This window comes from Vanellus vanellus, assembly GCF_965231255.1.
Source record: "Vanellus vanellus genome assembly, chromosome: 2".
Classification (NCBI taxonomy): domain Eukaryota; kingdom Metazoa; phylum Chordata; class Aves; order Charadriiformes; family Charadriidae; genus Vanellus; species Vanellus vanellus.
Genome location: NC_138906.1, coordinates 54,283,946 through 54,297,339, shown reverse-complemented (window position 1 = coordinate 54,297,339; position 13,394 = coordinate 54,283,946). Strand labels below are relative to the sequence as shown.

Here is a 13,394-nt window from a genome sequence, read left to right as displayed (position 1 = left end):
ATTACCAACTACTAATGTGAGGAGAAAATTATGATTCAGTCAGGAACTGCAGCTGATATATTTGCTGTTACAAAAATGTCATGTCATCAGGAATAATCTCAACCGATAGACAAAACCAAAGCTAAGCTAAATAAAGCCTGGTAGTTGCAATAATTATACACTTTCTATATGTACACGTTCTTTATGTAAAAAATTATTCTCTTTTAAAGTATTTTCTGATTTTTGTTTTAGAGTATATTCTGTTTTCCTTCAGGTTTTTTTCTTCATGTAAAGACAAACCAGAGAGTGCTTAATAAGCTGTTTGAACACTGCATAACTGAAGGTGGTACATGAACATCACTCCACTGTCTTCTCTGCAACGCTTTATAAACACAGGACTTCACTAACATTATGTTTAGTTTAGCCTCCCTCAACAGAAAAGAAAGTGGACTGATTTGATGCTTTCTTTAAAAGGGCAAAGTGAGGAATGCTTGCATTCACTTAAAAGAAGCAATATGCTAGATTGCTGTCAGATTGAAACTTTAAAGTGTAATTTTAAAATGGAAATGTTATTATAGCATCCCTTTGCTGCAAAGGGTTTTTGAGGGAGAGTTGGTTTGGATATTTTCACTTTTTCATATTGACACTGATGCTTTTATCAATTTAAACATCCTAACATTAAACCACTGAAAGGCATGTAGGTTTCAATAAAATTCATTTTTTATATCTTTAGCTCATATAACCAAATGAGCTGCTTTGACTTTTTTTTTAAGCAGAAAAGATAATAAAGTTAAATGAAAAGTCCCAGAGCTTAGTTTTAAGACTAAATGGTATTTTAGATGAAACAGTTAAGGAAAGCAGAGTTTGTAACTCTGAGATAAAGATAATAGTTTAAATTTATCTTTACATTATGAGGACTCTTCTTGGAGCTGCCTAATTGATACACACGCTTCCACTTCTCACTGGCGTGAGCTGCTATGAGCCGCCTGTGAATCAGACCAGGGACACTGTTAAGGAAAGAGCACTTGATGAAGATTGGGAATTGGAGGATCATGCCCAACTGTACCACTAGTATGCTGGGAGACTGTGGACAAGTTCCTTCTCTACTTCTGCTTTCTGATCTGCAAATCAAAGATAATAATGTTCATTTTTAATGCAAGACCTGCTAACCTCTAAATAAGACATACTGTAAGCATGCCTATCATTTTACCAGTTCAGATGGTTTCTTGAAAAAGCCTGTGTTACATGAGAGAAAATTAAGAACAGAAAGTAGTATCAGACAGAAATTACCATAAATAAGTTTACCTGAAGGTCTTGTAATGAAGAAAGGAAAGTACTAACATAACCACAGAATAGATAAAATAGCAATTAAAGCAGTAAAGCAAAATGTGCACACCTAAGTGTTCAATAGACCAAGAGCAATGTAAAAGAAACACATGGCAGAAATAAAGACAGAGTTATTAAGACATTAACAAAGCATCACATAGGCCCAGGAAGGTATACTGCCAGAAAATCTGTGTGTTTATATACATACACGCAGGCGCATGTATGAGCATGCATACTCACAGTCACGCAGAAAGAGAAATATATAACAGCCTTTAGGTTGGAAAGAAACTTCAGGAGTCAGATTCTGTTGGTGGTACTTCACTGCTTCACCCACCCAATACCATGCAATTCACAAAGGAATTACAGCTGTGGAGGGGAAAAAATAAGGCTGATTCTAGCTTGCACATATAAAGGGTACTGCTTGTTCTAACATTCACTGCAGTATGTAATTATAAAAACATGTAATTAGGTGGCTTAGTTATCACAAAATGACCCCAATGCTGCTTTCTGCAAGACTTGGCTATGCAACCAAAATATGCAATGTAAACCAGAAATCAATGACCCTGAGGACTCAGGAACTATTCTAATAGGTGAGACTTAAAGAAAAAACAGTTGTGAATTTGGCTAATTATTCTAGAAGACAGAATTACTGCTGTTTATGTTGAACAAGGAGTTCAAGAACTAACAAGGTGTTTTTTTCTCCCAGACAGTCTCAGCTGACCGTCAACTCCAATTGCATCTTTCCTTGTGGTAAAGGCACTTCTAAGGCCTCTTCTCAAACTGAATTCTCCAACAACCAGTAAAATCTAAATTACCTTTGCAGCCTTCTCTCCAGCGGGGGGAACTGAGCGTCTATTTCACCTTCACTCCCACTCAGGTGACCTCTAAGAAAGCTGTTTGATGTGATTATCTTTCAGTACTCTATTCCTCTGTTCAAAAGTTATTTGTTGAAAAGCTACTTGGGTGAGCAGGAAGGAAGAGAAGGAGGAGAATGGAGGTGCAGAGACGTGGAAAGTAAATTACACAAACTTAATTCCTTTGGAACTAAATATTGCCCCCGTATGTTCATGTGAGCTAAAAAACCTCCTTCACATAGAACTTCCATAGAGGTGACTGACAGATCAGAGGAGAAATTTTATCCATTCAGTATAGCAGATAAATGGTAACTTACTCTCTAACCAGACAAACTTACTAACCAGACAAACTATGTCACAGGATTGTGGATCCATTGTATCCGTTGAATGTAATTAATTTCCTAGCTTAACATATTGCTATAAGCAGCAGAAACACATCAGCAGAAAGAGCAGCAAACGCAGCATGACTGTAGTATCAATTTATTTTAAGATACTAAAGAGATACTTTCCTTGTTTAGTAACTTCAACTATAAATCATGGGGAAACAGATTTCTAGTGTCTCTTTGACATATTCCTGTTTGTCAAGTGCTCTGGATAAGCTGGACAAAGCGGATAAAAATCAAAGCTGGAGTCATACATTTTTTCCTAGAACCAGGAAGACATATTCCACCTAGTTAATACTCTCAGTTAAAAGGAAAGCTTTTATGATATTTTCTCCAGAAAGAAAACCCCCCACATTGTGACACGCGAGTTTGTACTTCAGGCCAAAAATTCAAATGCAGATGAAGAACCCCTTCTCTACCCAACTCTAGTTTTCAGACCCTGGCCCTTCCTTTATTCTCAGCTGTATGTACTTCCAAGTGACCATAGAATTCAATGGCAGCTTTCTTCTCTGAAGAAATGTGCATTCTCCTCCAAGATTTTAGACCTATGGCTTGAACAGTCTGTTTTCTTACCACTTGACAATTTTTATGCAAGAATGTTACCCATAGAGATGCCAAAGTTAAGTGCAAATTTAGGTATTCAAAGAGGTGAGAGTTTCAGAGGAGCCAAGTGGTTGCATCCATAAATGGAAGCCAGTAAATATTGCAAATGCCCAGAATCTCTGTGTTATTGGGGGAGCAGGCATCAAGATAAGCACTGCATTATCAGGACACCCAGAAGAATCACCAAGCCTCCTACTAATGAATTATACTAACGCTTCTGAACAAAGGGCAAAGTGGAACCCAAACTAATAACGTATAAAATTCTGATACAGTTTTGGGTTCTATTTGCTTAAGTTTCACTTATTATTTGCCTAAGTTGAATTGACGACTTCTTGAAACTCCTTCTGCCAGAAAATGCAGAAGACCAAAAATAGAAATGTATGCTTTAGTTAGTGTGCATAAATCAGCTGATAGCATCCTACTGTGTTTTATAGAACAGACACTGCAAGCAAGAAGCAGCTAGGATTTAATGAACACGGTACTTAGTCACAGAAAAACATATTTGTGTTACTTCTTGCACCTCTGAAAAACTCAGATTGTATTTAAAGCACATCTTACATGTAACAGCACGAAAATATAACTGATCTGAAATCTTAGGTTTAGTGCACTGGCACGAACTCTACGCAATTACACTCTGGCTTGTACTTTACAAAATATCATCAAGGATTACAATGCAGTATCCTTTAGTCAACTTAACAGGGCTTTACCTAGGAGAGTGATCGAAGAATTCAAAGTTTTACAAATAGGCTACTTATTGTCGAAACACATCTGTAGCTGTCATGTTCCCATTGCTCTTATTTTAACCACATATTGATTATTCATTATAAAACCTCTTGTGATAGCTTAAAAAAATCCTTCTATAGCAATATCTGGGATTTGATAATGAACCAAATCCAGGAAACACTCAAGTTCTTCATTCTAAGGGTAATTCTGTAAAGAGGGAAGCACCTTACTTCTCAAAGTCAAAACAAATCCTAGGTGTCAGTGGCTCATCTGTTCCAACAGCACTCATTATTATTCATGTCCTAGATGGCAAGACACTCCTCTGTGCTCTTGTGATGATAAATTATAGGGGGGGGTGGAACTAAACTATTGTATAAAGAGTTTCCTGGCTCACAGCCAGACAGATAAGAGATGTGTATGGAGAAACTCTCCAATCTCTGTCAATATTGATGGGAAAAAAAACCCTGATAAGCGGCAGCATGTATTGAGGGTGGCAAGAGGAGACGCAATTGCAGATGGGCATTGTGCGACAGCACTCTGAAATGTCCCATGGACATATATTTCCTTTAGAAGATTAAGACATTTCAAAATAACTTAAGCAAATACTGGTTAACTATTTATCAATCTGGAGTGAGAAGAGAAGAAAGAGGGAGCGGTATTGGCATTTCCATCTCTTGCTGCTTTGTTGGAGTGCAAGTGATCTCAGAAAGTCAGGCAACTTTCCTATCCTGCTATGATGAAAATGGGAAAAGAGGAGGTTTACACATGTCCTTCCATCTTGTGCTGCTGTTTTCATTGTCTTACATGAGTCTCGCCCTCACTGTTGGTAAGAGGATGCAGCAGCTGTTTTCTCTCAATTCCTTTCACCAGTAGGTACAGAGCAGAAGAAAGAGCTTAGCCCTTAAGAGGGACTGCTCCATGGGGAGGAAAGGGCAGCAATCCCAAGAGCACATCTGCCATTGACTCATCACGTTGGAAATTCCCAAAGAATTTTAACTTCACATCTAGAGAGACAAAACAAACAAGCCTCTGAAACCAAACTGTGGAAGGGGAGGGGGAACGTTGCCTCCTCTGCCTTTCCAATGAAATGAGCAGCTGACAACTCCATATGGCTCCTTTTAAGTTTAGTGCACTGCTTGCTCTGCAAAGGTTCCCTTTGATTCCAGAGGAACCTTTTGCAGAAGGAGGTATTGCTCACCATATGTAATGTTGGCAGGATAAGATTCCCCCTCCCATCTCACCTTTGGGAGGGGAGAGGAAGGAGATGAACATCAAGGCTCAGTGTGCCAAGACTTGAAAATATATTTACATGCTGAAATGGGATTCTTGCTTTGAACACCAGCCACAAGAGCTCTTCTGCACTTTGGGTAGTTCATTAACAGAAATCAATACAAGCTGCCTTTTAAGAAAGCCAACGCTTGTTCGTTGACACACTGTGTAATTCCTTTTAGTAGAAGCATCAATGCTTACAAGGTGTGCAGTAAATTATGGCAAAACGGCAGAATGGCAAGGCTGCAGAAAATATTGTTTCATTTCAGTGCAAACTTAAAACATAAACCTACATACACTGAGAGGAAGAGTAATAACTAAGAACCAGAGACAAAAGAAAGTGTTGCTTTTACCTGGAGGCCCTTCTTCTCTATCTTTTTCTGGAGTATCTGAAGGCACTTGGTGAAATCTGTGAAGTCCTGATCCATGGTCTCAATTAATTCACATCCCTAGTGAAGAAGCAGAAAAATGGAGAGGAAAAAAAAAAAAAAAAGTCAGTCATGTTTCAATTGTGAGAACTAATGCTGTCTTTGGTGAAATTAACTGCAGTCAACAACTCAAAGTCTCTGCATGGAGACGCAAAATTACGTAAAAGACTATTACCCTTACAGAGCCCAAAGACCACAGGTCCCAGCTGTTTGCTAGGCACAGAAGTAGAGTACATTTGTAAGTTATGATAAGCATGTTCTACTATGCTCTGCTGGATGGACAAATGCTGGTGTAGTGAGCCCTGGGTTATCAGTGATTTCCAGGATCAGGTTCCAAGAAAATGACTGTCCTCGCTGGTACTACCATTACTACATTTCTGTTACATATATTCAAATCTGTATAAATGTAAGCATGCAAAAGCGTTCAAGGTTCCTGGAACCACTGCAGTTGTACTAGTTAATTTGCCACGTTCCAACAACAATTTCCTTGCAGTGGGGTAATATGGACGAGTGCATGTTAAATTGGAGAAAAGCAGGAGTACAGATTTCTTAATTGAGCCCTAACACAAGTCCTAAGCCTGTGATAAAAAGCTGAGTAAGGAAAAGTAGACTACATCTACACCATAAAGTCACTATTCAAAGAGGCTTCAAGGATACAAAATATCCGTACAGCATCGTAAATTAAAATAATAACCATACACGCTGGATTTAGAGGTTCCCTCTCCTACCACTTCAAGGTCCCCTTAAAAGCTTTGTCTTTATGTGACAGATTTTATGTTTCTGCTCTACACAATAAGAACTGATAAGAGAAAAGCATTTGGACTACAGAATCTTTGTATGTGTGCCGGTGTGTATAAAGTACATAATTTTGTTACATTAGAAAAAAAAAAAAAAACAACAACCAAAATGTCAAAGTTGCCTCTACCATAGTGGTAAAAATAAAAGTATGGAAGTGAAAATTTTCCAGACAAGTGCATGGATGCAGTGTAGTGGATTGTATGAAACAAAATAATAAGCCTTCAAAAGGAAGACATACACTATCACTGAAATGCTTCCCTGCACAGCCAGAATGCATATAAAATCAAACAAAACCATCATGCAGTAAGGGATTTGGATGAAGTGGAAGAGATAAGGGAGGAGATAACACTATGCTTTTTATTATACCCCTTCTCCCTCCTCAAAAACTTCTGAAAAGAAACCTGGTCAAAAGTAGTAGCCCTTCTGACACCCAATATTGCTCTAAATGCTTTTTCAAGTAGTAATAACAGCCCACAGATGTGAAGCATCATATAGTTGCATCAGTACATGTAATCAAAGACCTCCCTTGCAGAGGCGATGCAGCTGCCACCATGAAGAAGCTAGGGAAAATGCAGCTGGAGCCCGAACTGAGTGCTAAGTGTAAAACAATCTGAAGAGCTGCCATGTCTCCACTGCTCACCAGGAAAGGCCGAAACATAAAATTAGCAGAGGCAAAAGGGACCCAAGCCATCTGGAGTCTGTAATGAACCTGTGAGTTGTGCAACACCAGCCAAAGACACCGAGGGAGTCCGAGAAAGGTATAGGGATGTTCAGGCCCACCCAGAAAGCTCACAGTAGGACCTGAAAATTACTGAAGAGAATTTGTTAATCAAAGCCCCTCTAAGTGAAAAGATGTCTCGTTCACTAAAAACGGGGTACTCTCAGTCTCGTTATCAGCATTGATAGTGGCAAGAGAGACCAAGCTGTGAGTAACTGTGAAGAGACAGAACCTCCCCCACTATCAGCCTTTGAACAGCATGAGAATGTGACAGATGAAGACTAAATCAACGGCAGGGACAGCTACCTGCTGAGCATAGGAGAAGAGACAGAACCTCAGTTACCAGCTCTTAAATTAGCAGTAGACAAGGAAGGCCTTTTATCTTTTGCCAGGACCATTGCTTGGCTCGACAGTGCTGGCAGAAGTGGTTTATAGGTACCGATTTATAAATAAAACATTTAACCCCCGCTTTCCCCCAGGACTTTGAAATGTTCCTTCCTGCAGTCCCGATCTCCTCCATGGACAGTCAGGTTTCGGCGGCTGCAGGTAAGCTGCAATTCTGCTGTCCACCCAGGGAAAACCAAATTGTCTGGTTGGGGTTTTTTTGAGTTATGATCTACAACAGCTAAAATTATTTTATTATTTATTATTTTATGCTTTCTACTATTAAAAACATTTTACTTGAGGATGGCTGTTGCCTAGCTTCTCAAGGTGTTCTTCAATAAGAAAATATTTCAGAACTACAAGGTACTACCAAGGAAAGATAACAACAGCACGGTCGCTGGAGAGCACTGAAGGTCATTTACCACAGCTCCAGAAGAAAGCTGTGACACCACAAATAGACATCCTACGTTCAGCCCTGCTACTGTCTTTTGCACATATTCACAATAAAAGGCCTCAAAGATACATCAAAGAAATGAGATGTAAATGTGTAAATGGGATGTCAAATGCACAGTTCATTAAAGGCAGTTTACTGTACCCATGATATTGATATAAGGACGGTACCGTGTCAGCAGTAACTAAAAACAAAACCTGGCTTAACAGTGGTATCCTGAAACTGTTTACTCACTGTCTGCCCATTTTGACACTTTATACAAGTACTGCTGTAGATCATACTGAAAAATGTTTGCCACCATTAAAGCCACCACTTCCTTCAAATTACAGGGTGATTTCTCATTCTCTTTCCACATCAAGCAGATAGCCAGTTCTGGAATTGGCAGAGATTTTAGATCTGCTCTTTTCACCATATTGGTGAAGAGACTGGCATGGTCAGACCGTACTGGGGAAGAGGACAGGCAGCAGCACTCACATCTTCCTGCATCCTCTTTACGGCCTCGCTGGAATTAGTGTCTGTGCAGTTCATGTTCACTGATGGCAAAAGAGTTTTAGATAAATCTGTTGTTCCTGACATATCAAATCCAATATTTTATAGCACAGAATTGGATGACAATTCAAACACAGTTCTTGTCAACCTTCACTGTATTCCCGAATGACAAAAATCTTCAAGACAGAGCTTTCCAGTGCAGCCAGGGTTTAATGAAAGGACACTATAACAATCGCAGGGTAGGCAATAATGCTTGTAGTTTTATAGATACCTGCTCAACTTAATAACATTAACCTTTGGTAAGAAAGTTAAAAAAGCCAAACAAATTTAACATTAGGAAAGGTTAGAAAAATCAATACCACACAGCAGGAAAGAAAACAATAGATTGCATTCGATGACGATATAACTTCACTGAATGATAGGATGAGGCACACAGAATTAGGCTTTGGCTGTTCTGTCTTATTATAGCAGTTATAGGAGGCACATTGCTAAAGAAGGAGGAGTGTGCCAGACACACATAATAGGATTATTGAACCCTATATTTCAGACAGACACTGAAATCAGACAGGCACTGAAATGTCAATCTGAACATCTCAGCACTTCTCCCATTTTTAGAAATATTATGCATCACAGCATGTTGTGTGTTTGAAGAAAGCAGTATGTAGATGTCCATTCCCCAATGTCCTTATTAATCTCTTATTAAAAGAAAGTGATGTTTGTTCTTTCTCTAATCTTTCTGAACATAAGAATATAATTAGGACAGAATACATAAGATATCCTAATTTGTAGTCTACCTCCGAGACCCTTCTATGGCAAGCCATTTGAGCCTATCTTTTGAAGCTTGTGTCTGGCTGTGCTCATTTAGTGCACCAGTGACATCCAGTTCAGTCTTCTAACAATTCCTGTTGTGCTGAGGCTCAATTTTGAGGTATCAATCTCAACACAGATGCACTTAGGTAGCATTAATGGCAGACACGGGAAAACCATATATCCCCAAGTTAAAAGAGAAGAAGGGAGACAGCTTATAGAGCCTCTCAAAACCACAGCATACACAAATAAAGTTTAAGGAAGCTATATAAATTAAATTGTGTTTCTAAACCCTCTCCTTCCCCTAGACCTCACCTGCCCTCTCACCTGCCGAAACAGTAGTGCACCCAGTCGATCCCAATATCTCACACACCAACTAAGTAAGAGCTGTAGGTTTCCAGAACTATTTCAGTTGGAAGGGACTTTTCAAAGTTATCTAGTCCAACCTCTTGCTCAGGAGTAGGTTAGATTAGCTCAGGTTGCTAACAGCCGTTTCCAGTCTAGGCTGAACGTTTCCCAGGATGGACACCCTCACAGTGCCTCTCGGCAGCCTCCTCCAGTGCTTGACCACTCTTGTGATGAAATTTTCTTTTCCAGTGTGAAACTAGGATCTCCTGTGTTGCAAATTGTGATCGTTGCTCTTTTTCCTGTCTCTGCTTACCTTAAAGAAGAATCTGGCTCTGTCTCCTCTCTGCCTTCCCATCAGGAAGTTGAAGACAGCAATATGATCTCCTGTTCACCTTCTCTTCTGAAGGCTGACCAAAGCAGTTTCCCTCACCCTTTTTCCATGCATCATGTGCTCCAGACTTCCCTAACATATATTTCCCTTACTTGTGCTATATGGGTATGCGATATTTCAACCAGAGAGCCTGAAGGGGTCAATTAGCAGCAAGGAGGTAGAGGGTTCTTAGTTTTTAATGTAAATTTCTAGCCCCAGGGGATTTCGGTCATTTCACCCCTTTGGCATCCTCTTCCACTTTTGCCCACTAGGAGGAAAACCCCAAAACTCCACATTCTTCACATAGTAGCTGCAGCCCCCTGAATGTTTTGACCCCTAGACATTTTCATACCCAAATATGCAGATAAGTATTTTCACCTGGAGTTGGACTTAATGCAGTTCATACTGAAAGAAAGAGCACACATGGATCCAAGCTAAGCAAAGTGTTGCTCTAGATTAGGCATCAATGAACATTAAGGGAGCAAAGGGTCTGACTGCAGGTCTTGGACTAGGCCTAGCTAAGAAGATAAATATGTGGATGTATAATCAGACAAGTTTAACAGACATTGCGTTCTACCACCTTGCCTATAATAGAAGGGTGGTGGTGTGAGACCAGAGCATTCAATGAGTATCAGAAAGAAAAAACCTAGTCTGGGAAACATTTCTTGCAGAGATGGCAGTCATCCAAACAGTGGTTGCCTTCATTGTTGGCTCAGTGTTTCACAGCTGATCCAAGAGAATTCTCCCAGAACGGAAACCAAGTCTAGCATGAGATAAAGATGGAGCAGATTAGACTGTCACATGAGGTTTCTGAAAACATTTAAAGAGACAGGATTGGAGAAAGACAGAACAAGAACATCCAGCTTGAGCTACTGGTAGGCATAAAAGCTGCATAGATTTCCTACAGGCCTTAAGTTACTGGAGAATGATGTCATAAGATGGCACCAAAACCACAGAGCTGGTTTATTTCTACAAATTACAAACCAGCAAGAAGTTAAGTAATTGAATCCTTTTTCATTTTGGGAGTAGGATAGAAGTGTGGAAGGCAAAGCAGTCAAGTTCACTGATTTCTTTTGGGAGTTTCAAATACTGTTGAACAACAAGTATTGAACAGCTTCTTTTTTTGATCAGCTTAATTGTATGAATTGCCTTTTGATTTTTGCAGTAGAGAACAAAACAAATATGTGTAATTGGTGAAAATGATTTTGCGTATTTAAATAGCCAAAAATACATAATTAAGTGAAATGCATTTTCTTTCAGTTTTTGGACTCAAATTTGGCTGACTGCTTGGCATCAGCACAAAAGTAATACTGTACAGATTGCTTGGCCCTCAGTTCTGGGTTGGATGACGTTTCGGCTCGTCCAGTTGCACATTAAGTGGCGCTGCCATTCAGATTAACTAAAAGAATTTATTAATCACGTTGAAGCATATGCCCTGGAAGCCAGATAACTGAAATCCACACTCAGGTGACAGCCCCATTACTGAAAAAAACAAGAATGTTCGGTTTTGACCATCACTTCTAACCTTATATAACACCACTTGATTTATTAAACAAGTACTATCTGGTGGCATGAAACAAAACCAGTAAATATATGTAAACATATGCACACCTCCACAAACCAAAAGCTACATGAACTTGTCAAATTTGACAAGCATTAAAAAAAAAAGAGCTCTGTAGTTGAAACTTTGACTGCAACAGCTGCAGCCTCTCCTCCCTTCCCCTATTTCTATTTTGATACAGTCTTTTTCAAAGTAAATAAAATGTTTCCTGTTTTTGTTTTTAATGAGGCAGCATGTGGCTTCTGGTGGAGGATAGCTTTTTTATACCATACATTGATGTTGAGATAGCAGCAATGAAAGAGTTCTTCTGCATTAATTAGGTTGCGCCTTTCAAAAGAAAAGCCTATTGTTCGAGAAATCACGGCAATTACTTAAAATGAACAAAATATGAGCCTTTTCAGTTGGTACTTGACCAATACCAAAGAAAGCCAACATGCCTTCTTTGACACCTATAACAAACAGAAAATCCGAAAACCAAAAGGTTTCTAAAGCTAAGAAACCAAACCCAAGCATAAAACCCTCACAAATTAAAAAAACAAAAACAAAACCAAAAGCAAAATACAAAACACACCAAAAAACCTATATAAAAACCAAACAGTACGGCTAACATTCCACTTGCTGGATAAATATAGTATTTATTTGTACTAGAACAAATTCTTCTGATTTATTTAGTTTGGTGAATGAAAGCAAACATCTTAAATACTCACCCAGATGTTAGAAAGTGCAATAAATTATACATCATTGCAACACCTTTATCAGAAGACGACTAACGTCTTTTAAAACTTTTAAGTAACAAAGGGGAAAGGTAAGAGTGTTGTGTGAGAAAAATGAGGTAGAAAGGTCTGTCAGATACAACCCATATCTCTCCATACCCATTCCTGGCATTTAAACAGTAGACCTACATTTGTACATCCCTGTGCAACCCAGACGTGTTATTTCTCCAATCTGATGATTAAAACTGAGCACAGCGCAGCAGTGACAGCCACCTGCTGTTTTTGGATCCTCTCTAAAATTTCCCTTATGTGCCCTTCCTTATCTGAAAAACAAAGATTCAGAGAGAGTTTTAATTGATGGTCAGGCTCCCTCTGTAATCAGTACTGTGAAAAGCTTTTGTCTACCCAAGCTGATTAGGCCCTTTGGATCCTAACCTATTGATAGGACTGATTATGGTACCTTGCTTTTCTTGGAAAGGAACTTGGAAACAGGAATTGCTGCTCTATCTGTGTGCATTTATGTACGAAGATATGAGGTAGCTTGCATAAGGGAAATCAGAGTACTGGAATAGCACCGGTCTCTGACAGAAGGGAAGCACATGCCACTGATTGTAGACAGCATGAGTCACTACCCAGTCGTGTCAATGAAAGTCTTTTTTGTTGACTTGGATGCACTTTGAACCAAAACTAAAAACTGTACTGTTTCTAAAATACCATAACTACACTTAAATACATATTAAAAGTAATACTATCTTTGGCACTTGCACCAATGACAATGCAAATAAGTCAAGCCCTCTCCTGAAATAAAGCAGAAAACAGAAGAGACACCCCAACTGTAAATCCTATGCCCCACAAAGCTGAAGAAATGGGGCATACGGTATTCCTTGCAATTCAACCATTTGACATAAACTTTTATGAGGTGGGAGGGAGTAAGAGGGGCTACATGCATTTCAAATTCCACAACACTTTATACACGGTAACAAAACAGTTTTTTGGTTTTGTGTTGTATTTTTTTTTTTAAATTAAAAGGGCTTCAGGTTAACAGCTTTTGCTTTTTATCACATAGGATGACAGACAGTCTAAAGAACTAAAGTTAATAAACAGACACTGTATTTGAATCAACTTCTGTTTCCAGACTGATTGCCAATTCTCAAGATTCATCTCAAGGTAAGCAAAACAAGGAGAAAACA

At 39.1% G+C, this 13,394-nt stretch overlaps 1 protein-coding gene across 1 annotated transcript in view; it reads right to left on the bottom strand.

The window, feature by feature from the left end:
• Positions 1-13,394, bottom strand: part of TPK1 (thiamin pyrophosphokinase 1) — a 314,822-nt gene that overhangs the window by 122,389 nt on the left and 179,039 nt on the right. Inside the window, exon 5 of the mRNA XM_082480043.1 lies at positions 5,491-5,586. Coding sequence (XP_082336169.1) covers positions 5,491-5,586 — 96 coding nt within the window. The remainder of the gene's footprint in view (positions 1-5,490; positions 5,587-13,394) is intronic.